The 23,483-nt window shown below is 33.0% G+C and overlaps 3 protein-coding genes across 3 annotated transcripts; 1 reads left to right on the top strand and 2 right to left on the bottom strand.

Moving 5' to 3' along the window:
* Positions 1–198: 198 nt before the first annotated feature.
* On the top strand, positions 199–8,849 carry LOC110671238 (casein kinase 1-like protein HD16). The gene is made up of 16 exons (XM_021833647.2): positions 199–935; positions 1,877–2,005; positions 2,094–2,167; positions 2,320–2,389; positions 2,465–2,520; positions 2,814–2,885; positions 3,032–3,126; positions 3,216–3,282; positions 3,376–3,505; positions 3,665–3,883; positions 3,977–4,119; positions 5,366–5,540; positions 5,651–5,741; positions 6,220–6,377; positions 7,136–7,324; positions 8,513–8,849. Exons 1-16 carry the CDS (start codon positions 540–542, stop codon positions 8,570–8,572), a joined length of 2,124 nt encoding a protein of 707 aa, XP_021689339.1. The 5' UTR covers positions 199–539; the 3' UTR covers positions 8,573–8,849.
* Positions 8,850–10,415: 1,566 nt separating this feature from the next.
* LOC110671243 (metal tolerance protein 4) lies at positions 10,416–13,969 on the bottom strand. The gene is made up of 7 exons (XM_021833654.2): positions 13,670–13,969; positions 13,233–13,402; positions 12,902–13,100; positions 11,437–11,615; positions 11,200–11,350; positions 10,918–11,048; positions 10,416–10,751 (listed from the first exon to the last, which is right to left on the bottom strand). The coding sequence occupies exons 1-7, from the start codon at positions 13,875–13,877 to the stop codon at positions 10,572–10,574; spliced, it is 1,218 nt and encodes a 405-aa protein (XP_021689346.2). The 5' UTR covers positions 13,878–13,969; the 3' UTR covers positions 10,416–10,571.
* Positions 13,970–17,084: 3,115 nt separating this feature from the next.
* LOC110671244 (metal tolerance protein 4-like) lies at positions 17,085–17,876 on the bottom strand. The gene is made up of 2 exons (XM_021833658.2): positions 17,631–17,876; positions 17,085–17,363 (listed from the first exon to the last, which is right to left on the bottom strand). The coding sequence occupies exons 1-2, from the start codon at positions 17,821–17,823 to the stop codon at positions 17,131–17,133; spliced, it is 426 nt and encodes a 141-aa protein (XP_021689350.2). The 5' UTR covers positions 17,824–17,876; the 3' UTR covers positions 17,085–17,130.
* Positions 17,877–23,483: the final 5,607 nt, after the last annotated feature.

The following is a 23,483-nucleotide window of genomic DNA, read 5'->3' as shown; positions in this document are numbered from 1 at the left end:
TCACCGACGTAGAATTACTGTGTAGAAAATCACCTACGAATTATAAAATTCTCCTTTAACCTGCGCACAGTTGACAGTTCATCGGTTACAGTTTCACGATACAGCTGAGCTGACATGGCATCTGATACTTATTTGACCATTTCTTCACTGGGGCCCTCGATGACCAGCTGTGGCCGAAACATTCATTTTTCCAATTTCGTTTCGCTTGCCGGTCTATCTTCCAATAACAGCTGACCTCATGGAAAGAAGTGGGTCTGCGCCTCTTGTCTTCTACACCCTAACCCTAACCCTATTCTCCAAATTAATTCTCTTCAGTTTCTTTCTAATCTCTTCAATCAGCCTTTGAAATTTGCCCTGAGAAGCCCATTCTCTTGAAGCTCAAATCCAAGCATATTTAAACATTCAGTTTTCTGAAATTTTTGAATTATTATTATTATTGATTTTTTTTCAAGACATGGATAGCTCAATCTCACTATAATGATCAACGTCGAATCGCTTCGGGTTTTGCTTTTAGGGCACCAATTGCATGGGTTTGAGCGATGCCTGAGCTTCGCAGAGGTGTTCGTAGAGGCCGCGCAGGGTTAACGCCGCAAAACAGGCAACTGGACCCTCCGCGGTTGCAAAATTACGTGAAGACCCGTGCTACGGCAGCTAGAGAGGGGAAGAGGCCGCGGACTAGATTGGAAACGAAAAGATTGAAAGAGAAACAGGAGGATAATAAGGTGATTGTGATATCGGAGAGAGAAGACAGTGATTTTTTGATTTTAGAGAGGAAAAAGAAGGGGAAGAAGAATTTGGCTGTTGTTGCTGTTGAAGAGAAGGAAGAGGAGGAAGCGAAGGAACTTGGTATAATGGGTGATGATAGTGGTGGTTTGAGTGCTAATAAGGCTGTTGGGCAGGAGGAGGAGGGCAATACTGCACCTTTCCCTGAAAAGGTATGCGTTTTTGCTTGTATTGTTTTCAAAAATTTTCCAGTTTTGTGTTTTCTGAGTTTGGTTTATTTCATTTTTTTATTTTAGTTCATTTTTTTATTTTAGTTCTGGGTCTAATGGCGGTTTGACTTGTTTTTATTGTCATGAAATACGGTTCATTTTGTTTTCTAAGCAAGGCACAACTATTTTAGGTGGACATTGTATGGTGTTGTCTGTCAATTCAGTTTATTGTGGTTTTTGGTCAGTGTTGTTAATGTTATGGCCTCAGAAGTATTGATGTGGTGGTCCTTTTTAGCTGGATGTTTTGTGTATTCTTTCGTTGCCGTACTGTTTCGTCAGTTGGACTGAAGTTCTTGAGCATAGATGATGTTTTGATATTTAGCTTAGGATGCATTATTTTGCTACCCTCTCCAGCATTAATTGAATATTTTGGTTCTAAAGATATTTGTGTGGCCTTTCCTTACTTATAATTTGCGTTGGTTCAGTTTTGTCGCTATTGGACATTTGGTGCTTGCAAAAGTTGATTCCATATTGTTGTCTAAGGTTTTATATATGTTCCTTAGATTTTGTTGATTAGCAACTTTCATTTGTTATTCTTTGCTAATTTGTTGGGCTTAGGACTGTGTGGGGGAGTCTTTGGAAATTATTTTTTTGTTGGGTTTGATTGGCTATGCACTGCTACTTCTGATTAGGCACTATTTATGCATATAAATAATTGTTTATTTGAAGCATTTTTTTTCATTCTTTTCATTATGAGTTGTTCCATTATATCATTTTTTTGTGTCTGTAAAGTGTTAAAAAATTTGATCTTCCATTATTTCATTTCTTTGGGTCTGTAGTGTTAAAAAATTTGATCCATCTTAAAATTTCCATTTTTATTTTGATTTAGATTAACCTGTTCTGTTTCTAATATTGATTGAAGGTTTCTTATTTTCTTATCCAAGGTTCAAGTGGGAGGGTCACCTGTATATAAGATAGAAAGAAAATTGGGTAAAGGTGGATTTGGTCAGGTGTTTGTAGGTCGTCGTGTTAATGGTGGTACCGAACGCGCAATGGGTCCTGGGGCCATGGAGGTAGAGTTGGCTTATGTACTTTTATTTTCTCATATTATATATGAGCTTAACCATTTTATAAATTGTTGTTCTAAATATGTTCCCTTAGGTGGCTCTGAAATTTGAGCATAGAAACAGCAAAGGTTGTAACTATGGCCCACCATATGAATGGCAAGTATATAAGTAAGTCCTTTCTTCTTTTTCTTTTTGCTTCTTCTATCTGTGTGTGTGTGTGTGTGTGTGTGTGTGTGTGTGTGTGTGTGTGTGTGTGTGTGGCTCTTTTTAGATTTGTTATTGTTATTTTAGCAATTCAATGATGTACTTTGATTCCACAGTACTCTTGGTGGTAGTCATGGAGTGCCAAGGGTTCATTATAAAGGAAGGCAAGGAGATTATTATGTAATGGTATGTTCTGCGAACTCATTTATTTTCACCTCTTCATTTAACTTGTTGGATTAACTTCTGGTCATACATTTTCAGGTTATGGACATGCTAGGCCCTAGCCTTTGGGATGTATGGAATTCTTCTGGGCAGGCGTGAGTATTTCATGCATTGAATAATTTTCATTTCTTTGTGCATATGTGGAATTTATTTATTTATTCACTCTTTTTTACTGAGCTCTGATGAGACAGGGTGAACTGTTTTATAAAGGTTATTTTCCTCTCCCTATGTTGCCTTATATTGTGTTAACAAATTAATGTAGTTGCTTTTTTCTCTTATGTGCACAATTATATTATTTAACTTTTAAATAATCTATCTGTAGGTTTTTCTACTATATGTTTTTTGCTTATATTTGTGTGTATGTGTTTCTTTTTCTTTATGTACATAGGATGTCCTCAGAAATGGTAGCTTGTATTGCTGTTGAATCTCTATCAATCCTAGAGAAGATGCATTCCAGAGGGTAGGTGATTTAGATGCAATTATCACTTTATAGTTGGTTTCTTGATAAAATTTATAACATCAAATGGATATCCAATGGCTTCAGTTTTAGTGCTTCATTAAATTTTAGCTACTGGTTAGTTTCAATCCTAACTTGTTTGATTATAGCTATGTGCATGGAGATGTAAAGCCAGAGAACTTTTTACTTGGTCAGCCAGGTACAGCACAAGAGAAGAAGTTATTTCTTGTTGACCTTGGATTAGGTGAGTAAACGTCTTAATTCTTGAAATATTTTAATTTCATTTTTTTTTTTTAATCCTACTTATGCCTTATTGATACTGTAATAACACAGCAACAAAGTGGAGAGATAGTGGTAGTGGGCAGCATGTTGAATATGATCAGCGTCCTGATATGTTCAGGTGAGTTCAGGGTTTTCTAGTTTCTACTTGGGGTCTAGTGGTCAATCTAACTTTCGGACTGTTATTCATGATTCTTGTGTGTAATTTCCCTAGAGGAACTGTTCGATATGCTAGTGTACATGCTCACTTGGGAAGAACTGCTAGTAGGAGAGATGATCTTGAATCTCTGGCATATACATTAATCTTCCTGCATCGAGGCAGATTGCCATGGCAAGGGTATCAGGTACTAACCTATAACACTTGCTACTCATTTGTGCATGTTTCTGTGCATATATATATATATATATATATATATATGCACTTTTTACAGTAGATAATTGATCATCTTGCTAGAATGATTTGGTCATGCTTGTCACACTTTATCTTTTTAAATAATTCCTAGGGTGACAATAAATCCTTCCTAGTTTGCAAAAAGAAGATGGCAACATCTCCAGAAATGCTGTGTTGCTTTTGTCCCCCACCTCTTAAGCAATTTCTTGAGGTTGTGGTGAATATGAAATTTGATGAGGAGCCAAACTATTCCAAGTTAATATCTTTGTTTGAGGGCCTGATAGGACCTAACCCAGCAATAAGGCCTATAAACACCGAGGGTGCTCAAAAGGTATTTGTAATGGGATCTGAATATACAACAAGGTTTTTCCTTTCTATTTCCATACCAGGGATCTACAATTATAACTTGTATATGCTGTGTCAGATTATCTGTCAAGTTGGCCAAAAACGTGGTAGGTTGAATATTGAGGAAGAGGATGATGGGCAACCCAAGAAGAAGGTTCGTCTAGGAGTTCCTGCTACACAATGGATTTCCATTTACAATGCTAGGCTACCAATGAAACAAAGGTAGGACTATATTTTGCTTTGCTGATCATGCCCTTTCAGTTCTAAAAGTGGCAGGTTCACTTTCAAATGTTTAAGTTACACAAATTCTAGCGTGAAGCTATAACTTAATTGTATGATTTGATTTTAGGATTTTGATAAACTAGCTGTTGGATAAATGTCAGTGAGATATTTATAGAAAATTTAATCTACATAACTCTTGAAAATTGAAACTTTTCTGCAATTTAATTATCACTTGAAATTAAATGTGCATGATCTCATTAAATAAAGTATTAAATCTAGTGGTTGCTTGTAAATAATCAAATTGTACTGAAGTTATGAATCTTGTACAAATTTCTTTAGTTTACATGTGTCAATGAACTCCTTTCCCTATTTTTATCCCTTTATTTTTCTGGCTTGATTATGGTGCGATTCATACTCATTGAAATAGATTATATTATTTCTATGCATATCAATAATCACTGCTATTTTATTTTTTTATCTTCATATTGTCTTGGTCTTCCGACCCCAAATTTTTGAGATAAAGGCTTAGTTGAGTTGAGTTGTATTGTCTTGGTCTTATGCTTGTAGTGGTTGTCTTTAGCTGATGTCCAATGGGATTAGAAAGCCCTTTTTTTATGTTAGTCTTTTGTCTTTGTTCCTTTGTTCCTTTGTTCATGTTCTATTTCTGATTCAATTTTTTTCCACTTCTATATAGAATTTTCTATTACCATAAGAAATCTTTAGTTCAATCTCCCTTCAGGCCTTCAAATATGTGAAATCTCTAGAATTTTATGATTTTATGTCGCTTATGTTTGCACCTCAACTAAAATTGTTAGGAGCCTGAGAAGCTTGTCTAGAAGGTGAATTGCTTCCTAATTCCCATTCCATTTTTTACTCTTTACTCTATTGAATTGATAAACTAATTTATTGATTTTGTCAGTCTATTCAATTTAAACGCATTGGGATTGTACTTAGGATTTCATTCCTTACCGATCCAAGGATCTTAAACAGAGATATTGCAGTTATTACTTTGAGGGGAAAAAAAAAAGGAAAAAAAAAAAAAAAAAGAACTGTCATGAGGATGTGGAAACTTAAGAGCCTGACTTTCACTATGGCGGGCCACCCTGGATAGCCCGTGGTTTCTTGCATCTGGTTTTGGACCCTCCATTGCTTCACTAATAGAATAACTTTATTGATTGCAAGGAAAGAGAACCTATTTAATGTTTTGGATACGATTTCCTTGAACCTACATTTGCTATGCAACTAGGTACCATTATAATGTGGCTGATGGAAGGTTGGCTCAACATGTGGAGAAAGGAATTGCTGATGGTCTGCTCATAAGTAGTGTAGCATCTTGTTCTAATCTTTGGGCATTAATTATGGATGCCGGAACTGGTTTTACAAACCAAGTTTATGAACTGTCACCTCTTTTCTTACACAAGGTGAATCTCTATTCTGAACTTATGTGTGTGTGCATTGGCCGCATTTTTCTTTCTTTCTATATGAGTAATCAGACGTAGCAAATAAGAAAAATGTTTTTCCAAAATAACAGGAATGGATCATGGAACAATGGGAGAAGAACTATTACATTAGTTCTATTGCTGGTGCAAACAATGGAAGCTCCCTTGTGGTGATGTCAAAAGGTTTGTTTGCATTATTTTTTAATGCCTTCATTTTAATTTGTAAATTTTTTTGGATAGTAGAGGCATTTTTTTAATTTGGTTTTTTTGCATTTGCATTTGTTATTGGTGATGTATAAGCAAACAAAGAGAAACCAAAAAACATAAATAAATGGCGAAATTCAACTTTATGCTCAATTCAATTGAATAAACTCGAAGCCAAAGATTCAATGAGGGTGGTTCTTATGGGAACCAAAGTAGTGATGAAATAGAAACTTTAGTCCTAGCATTTTATCATGTTCTAAGGTTTGCTCATTCCACACTATTTGCTCTATTCTGTTTGCTCCTACCACGCTGGACTTACAAAACCTCGATTGTGATATTTCTATTGTGTGCCAAGTGTTTTCTAATTTTTGTTAAGCAAAAAGTTGCATTTCTGGAGGTGTGAGATTTGCAAAATTATTATATTCAGCTAAAATCGTCAACAATATAATTTATGCAGGCACCCAATACACGCAACAGTCTTACAAGGTCAGCGACTCGTTCCCCTTTAAGTGGATAAACAAGAAATGGAGAGAAGGATTTCATGTGACCTCAATGGCTACTGCTGGAAGCCGGTGGGGTGTTGTCATGTCTCGCAATGCTGGCTTCAGTGATCAGGTGATTTTCTTTTGACTTTCTGGCATTGCTGTTTTATCTTGCTGAGCGCCTGAATGGAATCTTCTTATTGCTATGTCTCATTCCACTGCAGATTTAAAGATGGTGCCCCTGGGTCCCCATCATTTATTGCTCTTTTTACGTTCTGTCTTTGAATTCTTGGATGTTCACAATGTCTTGCATTTAGTTTGTGACATGCAGATGGCATTTTGTATCCAATTAAGCCTCAATAAAACTTTCATGGATTGCATGATAACTTCAATTCCTCTCATTTTTTTTTCTGTTGTCTGTGTTTTCTGTTTTCTTTTTCTTTTTCTTCTAATTGTTGCTTCTATTCTAATTAAGGTGAAAGTAAAAAGTAATACATGGAAGCTTGGGCAAATTATTTCAAGTTTAATCAAGTAGCATTATCCTCCTTACCTTCATATTATATTTTATTTAAGCTTGGGTCTTCTAGAAAATTAATAAATGTGAATTGACAGAGTAATTTAGTATTGCTGCAGTACAAGATGCTAATGTGAGTTGTGGATGCCACTAGATAACATGACGTGGCCACTTGTGAGCTCAACATTGTGGCCCATATTTTTTAAAACAAGCAATTAATACTGAATACTGATATATTGGATTTTCAGGTTTCCTAGATCTTCCACCATTTTTTTAATATATATGCATGCCTGCATTTTATTCTGATGGAGACATTTTCCCTATAATTTTCTTCAAATCTGACATGAGAATCTCTCTCTCTCTCATTGACTTCATAGGTTGTTGAGCTTGATTTTCTTTACCCGAGTGAGGGCATTCACAGACGCTGGGATAATGGCTTTCGGATTACATCTACAGCTGCAACTTTTGATCAAGCAGCTCTTATATTGAGTGTGCCCAGGCGTAAACCTGGTGATGAAACACAGGAAACCCTACGTACATCTCAATTTCCAAGCACACACGTTAAGGTAACATCATGTAGTCTTGTATCTTTTAGAGCGGTTGACTGGATGTGATCTTCAATTCCTACAGAGTTATTTGATCTGGGTATGCTTATGCCCAGCAAATTGGTTTCAGCGTCTGGTGTGCTTATGCCCATCAAAAGACAAAGACACGTTTAGAATCCTGCTTTGCTATGGATATATTGAACCACAGTTTCCACTTTTATCAATCAAATTATGTGTTCAACCAACCAACCCTAAGTAATGTCTTTATTCATCTTAATATTACCTGCTATAATATTAGAGTGAATGTGATCTCTGGTAGATAAATGCACAGCTTAGGCCTTAGGTTGTGTTCAAAGTGCACTTCCATTGTTTTCTTGACCTCTGGCTGCAATATAATTAGCATTCTTTTTAACAATTCTAGATTGGCAATGATTTATGTAAGAGGTCGTGTGCCATTCCAGGTATAAATGCTCTTTGCGTTGCACAATGACTTATGAGAACCTTGAGTTTATTAGTTGTAGTTCTCATTGTTTTACTCCTCTATCCCACTAAAGTTCTCTATTTTATTTTAAAAAATTGGCCTAATGACCAAAAAAAAAAAATCAACGTTTTATTCAATCTTATCAGGAACTTAAGAATTCTCCATCAGAACTTTAGCATTTGTATCAATTTAATTATGGTCTGAGGAAATGGTCAAATCCACATTGTTGGTCTTCTTATATGCAGAAAAGCCGTATGGAGTATGGGCATACTTCTGATGCGAATAAAAGATGTCCTCTGTTTGTTTGTTTGTTTAATGCTAATTTCTTAGTCGCATTGTGTGTGTGTTTTTTGTCAATTGAATTATTTAGGTAATAGCCGTTACCAATGCGAATCAGCATTTGCCTTTAAATAATAGGGTAAAGGGTAACGGCCCCTTAAAAAACCCGTTATTTAGAACCATGCTAGTTTGAGTAGAAAAGCTATCTAATAGTTTGTTTAATGTTGCTTTTTCAGTCACCTCACATAAAAGTCACGTGAATGACAATTACACAGTTAAAGTTCTGATATTGAATTTGTAGGTTTTGAAGTTTCTGATAGAATTGAGAAGTGTTAAAATTCAGGAACTTTTGTCACTAAGCCTTTAAAAATTTCATGTCAGTATCAACATTGATGAAAAATTAATAATTTTTTTATAATATTCGAGATGTGGGTTTTGTTTATGTGTAGGAAAAATGGGCGAAGAACCTTTATCTGGCGTGTTTGTGCTATGGACGGACTGTTTCTTGAAATATATGGATCCAATGGAGAATTTTGTGTAAACAAGGAAAATGAAAAGTGTTGTATTCTGGCTCTTCCCACTTCCTTTCCCTTCCTCCTGTGTAGTTTCACATGTTAATTGTGCAAAATGGAGTAGGAGATTTAGCTGCAGTGGAGAAACTATAGTTGTGTATGTACGTTTCATTGAATTTGTAATTTGAGCTCTTATACAAAAGGGTTTAATGATCTAGGACCTAAATATTTTGTGGTTTGAGTTTTATAGAAGTGAGGAGCAAGTATTTAAGCATATGACAGCCATTTTTCTGCCCATATTTCTTACCATTTTGCTTAATAAAATTGGTTAATATAAGTTTGAGAATATAATGATACTTGATACTTGCACGGCAGTGGTCTTTAAGCGAATGGAAGCGGCCAAACAAAGCCCAAAGCCACTGCTAACTACTCATTTTCTTTGGGTGATGTTATTTGCACTTCAGCATTGTATTTTGTTTTGCAGAATGGCTTCTCTTACTAGTAATATATCTAGCCAAATGCATCTGAAAGTCCTTGCGTTTTAGTGAATTATCCAATTAAATCTTTGGTGATTTGTTTTGTATAATTGGATGCGAAATTGCCCTCCTAATATATATATATATATATATATATATATATATATATATATAAATCTTTTAAATTTCAACTAATTTATACGCGTTTATTATATAATTTATATACTTGTAGTATTTAATATTTTGTTTTTCTTAAATAAGCTATTAGAGAGTATGAAAAGTATAAGTTCAATTGTGTGATAAGATTAAAAGGGTTGCTATGGAATAAAAAAAGAAGGCAAAATGACCGAATTTTAAAAGTTAGAAAGTGTAAATTTATGTATTAATCAACCTTCCATCTCTTGCAAAAAAAAAAAAAAAAAAAAAAAATCCATCTCAAATTCTCCGTTCATTATCATCATCCATAAATGGAGTTTTAAAAAAAAATCCATAAATGGTGAGAAGTGGGAAGCTTGGAAATCCCATCTCTCAGTTATTCTCGGAGCGGTCACCCAAAAACACCCGATTTGTTTTATAGCTGACTGAAGCGGAGCTGTACGTTAATCTCCCCTCATTCAGAGAGAGGGAGAGAATGGCATCCTCTGCTCATCTCTCCGCTATCCTTCAACGCCTCTCTTTCTCCTCTAAGATTTAATTGAATTTGGGTTTCTTCAAAATCTCTCTGTACTGTACCCACTTAGGCTTCTGGATCTTTATGCACAGATTGGTGTCTGGGTCGTTTTTTGGTAGAACATTGATGTTAATTGTATTAGTTGCTTGTAATATATAGCATTCAACTCCAACTCATTTGGGACTCGAGTGAGATAAAGTTTGGAAAGTGAGAAATGCTCTTCTGAAGTTCCCAATTATTTGAAGGGCGAATAATGCATTCCACTAAAATAAGAAGAGTGTTGGGGGATGAGTTAAAAATGGTAATTGATAATGCTTCATTTACAATTGTTTTACCGTGACAGGCCCTCCGCCAAGTAGAAAAATTTGGAAACATTGCAATTATCGAATTTTGATTGTAAGATTAAACGAAAAGATGGATGAAACCAGCAACAGTGTCAGCGTGAATGTCGTTCTATGCCCAGCACACAAATGCCCTAGAAACGACCTAAGCTGTGATTTGTATTTGCATAATTGCATGCTGTTTCATTTGAAGTTGGCCCAATCACAGGACAGTGAACCATCTTCCTTCTTCCTTAAAAGAAGTATTCTCACTGTATAGCAGCAAGTTGAGCTAAGTTCAAGTATTAAAATGCTCTAATTAGCACACATGCATAAAATTTTGGGATTGATTTGGGTATCTACGGAATTTCAACTAACCATAAAAATAACATTGCAATTGAATATCAAATTGTCTCCACATAAATCGATTAGTTTCCAAGATCTAATCGACTGAAACTTGGACGAGGAATTTTACACTTACCCTGCAAACAACTCAAGGATATAATATGGACCTTGACATAAATAAAATATTATGGCGAACTGTTGGGTAACCTGCTGAGAACAGAGTGCTCTGGTTTGTGTTCACACTCAAAGTCCAGATGAACAAATGCCCGCTCAACTTCTGGAAGTTTCTCAATTTTGTTCTGCAGAGTTTCTCCGATGGTGTGTGCTTCTTTTAGAGGCAAATCTTCCGGTAGTTCAATATCAACCTGTTTCCAGGGACAAAAAAAGGGGCATAAATTCTATTAATTTAGTTATAAATAGCAGGATTCTATGAAATTACATTCACACGTATCCCATAGATAATTAGTGAAATTAAAAATATTTCCCACTTAAACAATGTGTCGAATAGTTTTAGTTTCCCTTTTTTCTAACCTCTACAAAGTAAAGAACACCGAAGGTGTAAGCACGGACAGTGTCAATGCGCTTAACTTGAGGATGTCTTATGACAAGATACGTCAACTTTTGCAGGACTTCAGGAGAGGCTGATTGTCCAACAAGGGAAACTGCAACATCGGGCTCGAATGAAATAGTTGCATGTATATATATATATATATATATATATATATATATATGAATGTTAAAAACAATGAGAATGATCAAGAAAACTTTATGTTTATCCTGTTCCTTTTGGGACAACAGGCACGAAAAACCTACCTGCATTTTCCATAACAGTTCCAGACCAAACTGTAATCGTGTAAATGGCAAGTAAAATAGCGCCAGCAGGGTCTATCCACCAGTAGAACTTATCACCAAGAACAGCTGCAGCTAATCCTACTACATTTGTTATCACATCAAAGTAGTGATCCTGTTGAATAGCAACTTCAAGGAGTTACAGAACAAATAAAATTAGAAGCTAAATAACAGAAAGTTCATTAGCAAATAGAGAAAAACCTTTGCATAGGCACGAACAATCTTGTTTCCTGAACTTCTACAGTAAATCCAGAGTGCCAGCTTCACCACTGTGGCCGTAAGCATTATTGTGTACATCCACACCAATTGATCTGAGGACAACTTATCAGGAGCCTTATCTTTAATTAGTTGTTCAACAGCCTCGAGCAATATTTGAAACCCTGTATATATGCAAGTCTTTGTTAATTTTATTCTTTAGAAATGCATTCCAAACTTTTTTTTTTAAGATTTATGACTCAAAATCCTAAATAGATTTGGAGAGTTATTTTATTAATTTGAGCGAAAGAAATATTCTCTTCATTAGTATGAGGTATATTAGAGTAAAATTCTTATTTTAGTGTTATTCCCAAATAGAATTAAGTCTTAATTAGATTAGAATTGATGTAACTAACACTATAAATAGAAATTTTGTAGAGAGTTTATTTGGTTTTTCCCACTAAGTAATAACTTTTGTCCATTATGAAGAAAAAAGCTCTTACCCATTAAAGAGGGTGGCACTTGCCTAAAAAGATTTTGGCCTAAGATGAATAAAAGACATAACCAAAAATAAAAATTCTTGTCCATGGGTGAGAGAAACTTGTCTATTGATGAGAAATTTTTGCTCATGTAATTAAAAACACCTTAGTTGAAAACACCTTTATGGTATTAATTAAAATAGTAAATATATTGAGTTATGTACCGAGAAAACTAACTAATACATTTATAGTTAGGGTTCTAAATATTTATAGTTAGAGTTCTATTGAATATAATTGAGTTAGTAGGTATCATTTTAAACTTATAATGGACGATTTATTTATTAATAGTAGAAAATGACGTATCCGCAAACATGACTTGAAATCAAATGTGACTATGCACACAAATTTTTTAGGGCCAAGTGAGAACGCTATGGAGCCAGCAGCACTAGGGGGTACCCAAGGGAAACTTGATATCTATTTTCCAGGGACCTAGAAGGAATTTCTAGTGGTTAGGAAACCCACAATTCACCGTAGACACAAATATCTACTTTCCCATGGTGTAATTCAGTTACATTGTTTCGTTTGTTATTCTTAAATGAGCTCTGAACAAGAAGTTATTTCAGTCAAGAACATGAATGAAACAAAATAATTCAATGTCAAGGAAACAAAATTTCATTATCCTTCAGCTATTATAAAAACGTTACTAGCATTTTATCTATGCAAATCAGAAATCCATTAACGAAAAAAATCAAAAGCATTACTTTCCTGATATTATTGTGCATATAAGAGAATATGGTTCTATGAGTTGATTGCAGACGGATATCGATATAACTATAGTTAGTTAGGTCCTGCTATTGATAAAATTTCTCAGAAAAGAACTCGTAATCTTTCCACACTTCTTTTTCCTTTTGGATTTTACTCAACATAATATTTATGAAACAATATATCCAACTTCAATCAAGAAAATGGAAGCTATGACACAAACTACATACCAAGTGTAGCCATGACAGCAGCAAAGATGATTATGCCCACAGGCTGCACCCTCAATTTTCCAATAGGATATTTATAGATATTTATGTTTTTCATATACAGGTGAGTGAACCAGAGTATGCCACCCGCCATGAGATCTAGTAAAGAATCTAAGGTTGATGCAGCAATGGCTATTGATCCACTCTTTATTGTAGCATAGATCTGTATATTGTCCAAAACTCATATCGTTAAATTACATTTGCACTGTATAGCTTAGCACTGCAATGCAAATTGAACTGTTAATTGCAAAATAATAATAATAATTCTTTTAAAAAAGCTCCTTTGAGATTGTACCTTAAATGCCAGGAGTAGAATATTTGCATAATTAGAGATTCTCATGGCCCTTTCGGCTTGCAGCTGTTCGTCATCGTCCTCTTCATGGATTGTGTCACCCGATTCCAAAGAATCAACTTCCTCAAACGATTCTAATGTAGCAAATTGTCTTTCGTAGTATTTCTTCTCATCTAATAATCCAAAAAAAAAAAAAAAATCTTAGTTCACAAAAGAACAACTCAAAAAATTTGTAGAAAGTGCACAAAGGAGATGCTCTGCTTGTTTACCGAGAAACACATTCCTAGAATCCTAGTGTAGCATTTGATTTAAAGCTTACTAAAACAACAACCAATTATCTACATTTAATGGAGAAACTTCTCTTTCTCACAAATTTCCTTATCCTTTCCTTCATTTCCAGAGCAACTAAACAAACAGAATTTCGAAACACAGAGATAGACCTTTAGTCAATCCTTTGGTTTTAGAAACGTCAATGCGAGAGGGAGAATCGACATCCACTCCAGATCGAACCTTGTCAGGCAATCTGGAGAAAAAATGGTCTCTGAGTGTGCGTACCGAGTTGCCTCGACTCAGTCTCCCACTTCGCTTTCTCTCATTTCCGCTCAATAATGGCGCTTTAGGATTTGAACTCGACTCACTGTCCATCATTGTGGACTCTTCTCAGCTCTCTGTAACAGCAAGCTCAAAGCTAAAGCCAATAACAGGATTAATAACCGGCTCTGACAAAGAAAGGAGCGGTCAAATAATTACTTAATTAATTTGGTAATTTAGATTTAGCAAATATGAATTTTTTTATTATTTTCATTTTATTTTAATTTGGATGTCTTTATGTTTCTTTTGGCGTTTAGTAATAATTAACAAAAATACAATTTTTAGTTTTATTTTTTAATTTAATTGTTTGAATGGTTGGTTTGATTTTCCTAATTAATTAAAAATAATATATTTTTTATTATCTATTTTTGGCTAAACAGGTAATCACTACCCATCAAATATATTATTAAAACCAAATCTTTCAAAATGAAGAAAATTATAATTTGATAAATTATAATTTAATTTTTAAAATTTAATAAAATCTTATGATTTAGTTGTTATATTTTTAAAATTAAATAATTTAATTTTTAAAATTTAATAAAATTTATAATTTAATCTTTTAATTTAAATTTTATATTTAAATAGTATAATAAATATATTATTCTCTTCAAAATTAATTATTCTTTCTATCCATAATTTTTCAAAATTATTTTAAAATTTTTCTTAAGTTTTTCAATGCATGTTTTTTTAAATTTTAATTAATAAAATTTTGATGCCTTAAAATAAAATAAAAAAATTCTTGCGCTTGAAAATATAGATTTGGTAGGTTAGGTTTACAGATCACAACTCGACTTGCGAGATTCCTCTCTAGAGTTTCGATCTTATTGTTTTCCATGATTATGAGTTCGTATTGGGATGGGTTGGTGGATGAAGGCAGGTTTCATTTCAATCGTGGTTTGTGACAACTAAATTAGGCAAGGAAGTTCGTCACTTCTCGCTCCTTTCTCTAAAAATGTATATAGAATTCAGGGTATTTTAGTTATTTTTATTATATTTAGCAGTTAATTGGATATAAAGGTTTATAGATTTTGATAAATTTTAAAAATTAAATTATTTAATTTTAAAAATACAGGTATTAAGTTTAAGTTTTTTAAATTTCAAGAATTAAATTATATTTTATTCATTAAAATTTAAAAAAAATTTGAGTGCGGATAAAATTTTTTTAATTTTAAAATATTTAATTTAATTATCTAAAATTAAAAAATTTAAATAAAATGAACTTAAATTTTTTTTAAGTGAATTGGTATTTTATTAAAAAGAATAAATTATTAAAATTTCAAAATTTTACCTTCAGCACTACGAAACATTAAATTTCATTTATTTTAAACTTTAAAAAGTATAGAATATGGTAATTAATAACACTGGTCTTTTCTAAATATATTTATTTTTATTTAGTAATTTTATGATCTTTGAAGCAAAATTTTTAAAAACGAATATATTAAAATTTAGGATAAATTAGTAATAATTTAGATCTTAGCAAATTATTCTTTGCCATTCAATTTATAAATTTATAATTTTTGGAAAATACACATTCCAATAAATTTTTAAATTGGTATTCTTTTAGGAACTTAAACAATATAATTTTTTTTCCCTGAAGCAGTTGAATGTTAGGTAAGTGGCATCTTGACCTGCGGCTGAGGTGTCAGGCATGAGGAGGGAAATAGGGTACAGATTGAAGGATGGATTGTATAGTGAAAAGAAAGTTTCAGTCCTAGCCACACTTAAGGCAATAATTAGATATAGATTTGGCTTTAGGATAATAGCCAGACATTACATGATTTCTTCCCACAACTGTTATTCAAACAAAGGCTTTAACAAAAAGGACGCCAATTCCTAAAATGCACATAAGTGAATTATTAAAATCAATCTTAATTTTATTCTATTAATTATATATATATATTTATTTATTTAATTATTTAATGAGAAAATGATATTTAAAAACAAGTCTTTTTATGCTTCTAATTAAATATTAGGATGTTGTTGTAGTAGTCAATTATATTGATTGCATCACTTTTCTAACAATATGACTCATTTAATTATGCAAATCAATGAATTTATTCATAAATGACAAAGACATTTTCTTCAAGTAATATAATATTATGGTTGACTACTAACAAAAATTTTATTTCATTCATATCATTCTCTATTAAGGGATGAGTATACTATACACTTATCACTGTTAAGTAGATCTATGTATCATTTATAACTAATGAAATACCTGTTTACACTGATAAAATCAATAGACATTTAATTTGGGATGTCCCTGGATCGAGAATGTGTGATAAATATTACAACTACATCCATAAAATTGATGAATATGATGAGTACCGTCACAAGATTCCTGTATATGCATTAATGACTAATGGAACACCTGTTTACACTGATAAAATCAATGGACATTTAATCCAGGATATCCCTAAATCGGGGATGTGTGATGAAAGTTATAAGTGCATCTATGAAATTAAATTTTTTTTAATATAAATTAATTAATTATCATATATTTTAAATAATTCTTTAAAATATAAATAAATCTCAAAATTTAATCATAATGACAAAGACATTTTCATTAACTAATATATACAATATGATGGTTGATTTCTAATCACCTCTAGTATGATTACAAATTTTTTTACTATAAGTAAATAGATTAATAATTTAGTCTCCATTTCTCTATGGAAAATGTTTTTTTTTCAAAATTTTTATTAAAATATTTTATATTATTTAATTACAATGTTAAATTAATCATTAACTAATATATTTTAATTCATAAAGGCAAAGGCATTTTCATTAACTAATATAATATGATGGTTGATTACTAATCACCTCTAATATGATGGATAAATTTTGACAATTGTCCCTAAATTTATTTAATTATAACATTACAGTTCCTCAACTTAAAAATGTAATTTAAAACCTCATCAACTTTCAAATTTTGCACAATAAAATTCCTCTGACCTCCAATTACCAATTTTTCAGTTAGATGCTAACCTGAACAGTTTCAGCATGAAACTTAGTTAATATTTCTCTTTTCTCTCTTAAATCATATGTAAATTGAATCCTTATTTTCTTTATAGACAGAATAATTTTTCATGCATGAAGAGAATAATTTTAGAATTTACATAAGAGATAAGAGAAAAATATTGACTAAGCACCATGTGTAAGCTATTCACATCAATTACTGAAAGTTTAGAAAGTTTTATGTTACATTTTAAAGTTAAAGGACTGTAGTATTACAACTATATAAGTTCAGTAACAGTCGTTGAAATTTATCCCTAATATGATTACAAATTTTTTAATATAAATAAATAGATTAATAACTAAGCTCTGTTTCACAAAAAATAATTCTTTTAAAGAAGCTCCTTTGAGATTGTACCTTAAATGCCAAGAGTGGAATATTTGCATAATTAGAGATTCTCATGGCCCTTTCAGCTTGCAGCTGTTCGTCATCGTCCTCTTCATGGACTGTGTCATCCGATTCCAAAGAATCAACTTCCTCAAACGATTCTAATGTAGCAAATTGTCTTTCGTAGTATTTCTTCTCATCTAATAATCCAAAAAAAAAAAAAAATTCTTAGTTCACAAAAGAACAACTCAAAAAATTTGTAGAAAGAGTACAAAGGAGATGCTCTGCTTGGTTACCGAGAAACACATTCCTAGAATCCTAGTGTAGCATTTGATTTTAAGCCTAATAAAACAGCAACCAATTATCTACATTTAATGGAGAAACTTCTCTTTCTCACAAATTTCCTTATCCTTTCCTTCATTTCCCGGGCAACCAAACAAACAGAATTTCGAAACACAGAGACAGACCTTTAGTCAATCCTTTGGTTTTAGAAACGTCAATGTAAAAGGGAGACTCGATATCCACGCCAGATCGAACCTTGTCAAGCAATGTGGAGAAAAAATCGTCTCTGAGCGTTCGACTCAGTCTCCCACTTCGCTTTCTCTCATTTCCGATCAATAAGGGCGCTTTAGGATTTGAATTCGACTCACTCTCCATCATTGTGGACTCTTCTCTGCTCTCTGCAACAGTAAGCTGAAAGCTAAAGCAAATAACAGGATTAGTAACCGACTCTGACAAAGAAAGGAGCGGTCTAATAATTACTTAATTAATTTGGTAATTTAGATTAGCAAATATGATTTTTTTATTATTTTCATTTTATTTAAATTTGGATATCTAAACAGGTAATCACTACCCATCAAATATATTATTAAAACCAAATCTTTCAAAATGAAGAAAATTTTATCCAATTGCACATTACGATTTGATAAATTATAATTTAATTTTTAAAATTTAACAAAATCTTATGATTTAATTGTTATATTTTTAAAATTAAATATTTAATTTTTCAAATTTAGTAAAATTTATAATTTAATTCTTTAATTTAAAATTTATATTTAAATAGTATAATAAATATATTATTCTTATTAAAATTAATTATTTCTCCTGTCAAGAATTTTTCAAAATTATTTTAAAATTTTTCTTTTTTTTTTTCATTTAAATATAAAAATTTTAAAATAATTTTTTTGATTCTTTAAAATAAAATGAAAAAGTATTTTTTTGCCTGAAAATATAAATCTAGTAGGTTAGGCTTACAAATCATAACTCAACTTGCGAGAACTCTATCTAGAGTTTCAACTTTCTCGTTTCTCGTGATTATGAGTTCGCCTTGAGATGAGCTTGTGGATGAAGACAAGTTTCATTTCAATCGTAATATATGACGACTAAATTAGACAAAGAAGCTCATAATTTTTCATTCCTTTCTCCAAAAATATATATAAAATTAAAGACATTTTAATTATTTTTATTATTGTTAATGATCAATTAGATACAAAAATTTATAGATTTTGATAAATTTTAGGTGTTAAATTATTTGATTTTAAAAATATAAATATTAAGTTTAGATTTTTTTTTAATTTTAAGAATTAAATACTTATTAGAATTTTGAAAAAAAAAATTGAGAATTGATAAAATTTCTCTAATTTTAAAATATTTAATTTAATTATCTAAAATTTAAAAATTTTAATAAAATGAATAATAAATATAAATAGTTAATTTTTTTTATGTAAATTGGCATTTTATTGAAAAGAATAAATTACTAAAATTTCAAAATTTTACCTTCAGCACTACGAAACATTAAATTTCATTTATTTTAAACTTTAAAAAGCATAGAATATGGTAATTAATAACACTGGTCTTTTCTAAATATATTTATCTTTATTTAATAATTTTATGATCTATGAAACAAATTTTTTAAAAATAAATATATTAAAATTTAGGATAAATTAGTAATAATTTAGATGTTAACAAATTATTCTTTGCCATTCAATTTATAAATTTACAATTTTTGGAAAATACACGTTCCAATAAATTTTTAAATTGATATTCTTTTATGAATTTAAACTATATAACTTTTTTTTTTTCCTTGAAGCAGTTGACTGTTAGCCAAGTGGCATCTTGACGTGCCGTTGAGGTGTCACGTTTGAGGAGATAAGGGAAACAGGGTACAGATTGAAGGATGGATAGTACAGTGAAAAGAACGTTTCAATCCTAGCCACACTTAAGGCAATAGTTAGATATAGATTTGGCTCTGGGATAGTAGCCCGACATTACATGATTTTCTTCCCGCAACTATTATTCAAACAAAGGCTTTAACAAAAGGAACCCAATTCCTAAAATGTACACAAGTGAATTATTAAAATCAATCTTAATTAATTATATATATAAATTTATTTTTTTAATAAAAAAATATTTTTTCTGTTAAAAATATGAGAAATATACACGTAATAAATACAGTGATGAGAATAAATTATTATCAAAATTATAATAATTTTAATATAATTTTTATTTTTATATAAATTTAATACACACATTTTCATAAATAATATAAATTATCGAATCATCAACTCACAAAAATATTTAAAAACAAGCCTCTTTATACTTCTAATTAAATATTAGGATGTTGTTGTAGCAGGCAATTATATTGATTACATCACTTTTTCAAACAATATGACTTATTTAATTATGCAAATCAATGGATTTAGCCATAAATGACAAAGACATTTTCATCAAGCAATATAATATTATGGTTGACTACTAATATAATTACAGAGTTTTTAATATAAATTAATTAATTTCAGATATTTTTAAAGAGTTCTTTAAAATATAAATAAATATCAAAATTAATCATATGACAAAGACATTTCATTGACTAATATATATAATATTGATGGTTGACAACTAATATAATTACAGAGTTTTTAATATAAATTAATTAATTTCAGATATTTTTAAAGAGTTCTTTAAAATATAAATAAATATCAAAATTTAATCACAATGACAAAGACATTTCATTGACTAATATATATAATATGATGGTTGATTACAAATCACCTCTAGTATGATTAAAAGTTTTTTTATTATAAATAAATAGATTAATAATTTACTCTCCATTTCTCTATGAAAATATATATTTTTTAATTTTTTTATTAAAATATTTTATATTATTTAATTACAATGTTAAATTAATCATTAACTAATATATTTTAATTCATAACGGCAAAGGCATTTTCATTAACTAATATAATATGATGGTTGATTATTTCTCACTTCTAATATGATTGAAAATTTTTTAATATAAATAAATAGGCTAATAACTTAAGCTCTGTTTCATAAAAAAGAAATAATATGTATATAAAAAATATTTTTTTAAAAAAAAATTTGCTAAAATATTTTTTATTATTTGATTGCGATATTAAATTAATGGTATGTGTTTATATATATATATATATATATATATATATATATATATATATATATATATATATATATATATATATATATATTATTTTTATATTTTAATAAGAGTATTGTCGACATCATATTTTGGCCGATCCCCAGAATCAATAAATTTCGAAACTGATCCCTAGCGCTAAGTCTCCTTTTGCCAGCCAATTACATTTCCGATCTCTCTTTGCCAGACAACCACATTTCCGATCTCTCACTCAAAAGGAATCGATTTAACACTAAGTCCCCGTACCATTTAAAGCCACACCGATTTCTCAAACCAATAGTCAAGTACCCTGATCAGTCAATTACATTCCCGATCTCTCTTGTTAAAAGTAATTGAACCAACACTAGTCTTTATGTCACCAGTATTATTGCCGATCTCTCATTTTAAAAGTTTGGGAATAATCAAGTTAAGGTTCCAATCCAGTTTAATGGCGATCCCGACCTTAAGTGCTCAAGCCAAATTTTCAATTTTAATCAAATCCCGTTTAGCGTTGGTTCCCCGCCGATCTCATGCTTATTGTGTTTTCCGAGCTCTTACACTTAGATTAATAATCACCTTTAGTTGTTTTAATATGCTCAGACAATCAAGTGCTTAAATAATTTAGAGATTTTCCGATCACATCCATTCACCGAACAAAAGAGGATTTCATTTCATATTGAAGTTTATACAAGTCATTCGGCTGGAGGATCACCCCCAACCTGATCTACATTTTGCTCACTTCCTCTCTCACCCTCAGCCTCCTCCTCGCTTTCCTCGTCGTCTTGGGGAGCCAGGTCGACCATCCAGGAGAATCCTCCTCAAGGTACCGCTTCTTGAGCTCGGCCAGGAGATCCTTGTGAGCATTCACATAAGCGCCGGCCTCCCTTGTCACTATCTCTTCTTCTTTCGCTTTGAGCTCCTCAGTGAGGTGAGCAACTTCATCGGCCCGGAGCGCCTGAACTTCTTCAAGGACACGAGTTCGCTCGGCCAGAACATGAGCTGGCTCGACTAGCTTATCTTCGTAGAACTTCATCCGCCCCTCAATTTCAGATATGTAGTTCTGAGCGGATGAGAGTTGGGATCGGAGGGAAGACACTTCATGACCCATCTTCTCGACCTCCTTACCCAGGCGATGAGCCTTCTCTCGGATGATGTGCTGATTCACCAAGCACTCCACATTCAGGCTCATGGATCGAGTTAAGATGTCATCGAGATTGTCCGAGGACAGCCTGTCCCGATTCTCTCGATGGCAGATGGAAGCCCCCAAAACCTTAGCCAAACCCGGATTCTCCCGAACAGTTCGGTTCTTCTCCAAGGAATGGATCAGCACTTGAGCACCGCGGGAGAGGGTCCTTGTGGTACGTTGAGAAGGACCCCCTTCTGCACCCGAAGCGACTAAAGGAGGTGGAGGCGGCTCTTCTTGGCGAGGAGGAGATCGAATCACTTCCACCTCCGAAGGTTGAGGTGGGCCCCCTTGTATTTCCCCGGGCTCATGGCTGGGCGTCTGGAGCAGCTCGGATCGCTTCATCTCTCGCACTTTCTGGGAGACCTCTCTCTTTCGCTTCCGGCTCTCCTTGGAGGCTTCGCCGCTTGCCATACCTGCACAAAGAAGAGGTCAGTGAGATCGCTAAGGTCCAAAGATTTGAGATATAGGGAAATATCGATGCCGAGGTCAGAGAGCTGAAGCCCGCGATCTTTGCCCGTGATCAACTCCATTGTCCAGTGATGCAGTTCGACAGTCACTACATCCAGACAAGAAAACTTCTCTCTGCCCGCCTGATCCTTTAGCTCCATCACCATCAGGCCTTTTTCTCTATTTAAGGTGATGCATTTCGGAAGTACGGGGCCCTGGTGCAGCCAGCTGCGAGGGAAGCCCTCAAAGCTGTTCGGAATTTTACTCCTCAGGATAAAGAAGCGGTTCTTCCAATTCTTCAAGGAGGAAGGCAGGTCGGTAAAAAGCCCACAATGGGGTTTCGCCTGGAAGAACCAATACTCGTCATCCTTTCGATGAGTTAGCCTATGCAGTTTGGCGAACACCTTAGCTGTAGGTCGGAGCCCCTTAGCTCGGCATAGGCCTCGGAAGGCTACTAAGATTCGCCACGAGTTCAGGTGAACTTGAGCGATGCACACTTGGTGATATTTTAAAACTTCCTTGAAGAAGTCGTCCAAAGGGAACCGTAGATCGGCTTTTAATTGTTCTTCGTATACTATAATCATGTCATTCTCTTCGAAGAAGTGATCGACTCGGATATCGCCATGACACCGGATGAGTTCGAATGAATCAGGATGAATGTTGTATTCCTGACTGAACGACTGTAGATCGGTTTCTTGAAGGACCGATGGCAACTCGTCCATGGGAAGATTCTCCCTCCCTGAAGAAGGTACATGCCTTGATGGTGTTGCTTGCCTTCGAGCTGGAACAGGGACCCTAGAAGGTTCAGGTCGCACGCTTGGTCGACCACTTCCACTTCATCGGATGATCACGAGATCTGAACGGAAGGGGGGCTTGCTGCTCTCTGACCCTCGGCGCCGCTCATTTTCAAAGGAAACAAGGAATTTAAACTAAAAGAAGGATCAAAACCCTTACTGGAGTCTGATCGGTGTCGGAAGAACTTGAGAAAACGAGAGAATTTTGAAGTTGTTCGCGAGAGATTGAAAATGACATAAGGGAGCAACTGGCTAACCCCCACCCCTATTTATACTCGTCCGAGCATTTAATGCTCACGATGTTCCAGGCAGTGCATCGGTTAGCGGGACTCGCTAGTTGTTCTGACACGTCTCACGAATATTCCAAAATTCCATAAGGAGAGACCGGCTAGTTAGGGATCGGCTAATTAAGGAAAATGTTTGGAAGTGCGGATCAGATGAGGGCTGTTCAGTTGAAAACCAG

Source organism: Hevea brasiliensis, chromosome 15 (assembly GCF_030052815.1).
Source record: "Hevea brasiliensis isolate MT/VB/25A 57/8 chromosome 15, ASM3005281v1, whole genome shotgun sequence".
Lineage (NCBI taxonomy): Eukaryota > Viridiplantae > Streptophyta > Magnoliopsida > Malpighiales > Euphorbiaceae > Hevea > Hevea brasiliensis.
The sequence above is the reverse complement of the archived record's forward strand: the minus strand, read 5'-3'. Positions and strand labels throughout refer to the sequence as shown.

Bases quoted from the DNA above. Each gene is read 5' to 3' on its own strand.
- LOC110671238 (XM_021833647.2), top strand. From the start codon at position 540: ATGCCTGAGCTTCGCAGAGGTGTTCGTAGAGGCCGCGCAGGGTTAACG. The intron at 3,283-3,375 runs GTGAGTTCAGGG...TAATTTCCCTAG, and splicing joins CAGCGTCCTGATATGTTCAG to AGGAACTGTTCGATATGCTA. The intron at 5,541-5,650 runs GTGAATCTCTAT...CCAAAATAACAG, and splicing joins CACCTCTTTTCTTACACAAG to GAATGGATCATGGAACAATG.
- LOC110671243 (XM_021833654.2), bottom strand. From the start codon at position 13,877: ATGATGGACAGTGAGTCGAGTTCAAATCCTAAAGCGCCATTATTGAGC. The intron at 11,616-12,901 runs GTATGTAGTTTG...GCATATATACAG, and splicing joins TGCTGTCATGGCTACACTTG to GGTTTCAAATATTGCTCGAG. The intron at 10,752-10,917 runs GTTAGAAAAAAG...CCCTGGAAACAG, and splicing joins GTGTTCTTTACTTTGTAGAG to GTTGATATTGAACTACCGGA.
- LOC110671244 (XM_021833658.2), bottom strand. From the start codon at position 17,823: ATGATGGAGAGTGAGTCGAATTCAAATCCTAAAGCGCCCTTATTGATC. The intron at 17,364-17,630 runs GTCTGTCTCTGT...TTGGATTATTAG, and splicing joins AACCAAAGGATTGACTAAAG to ATGAGAAGAAATACTACGAA.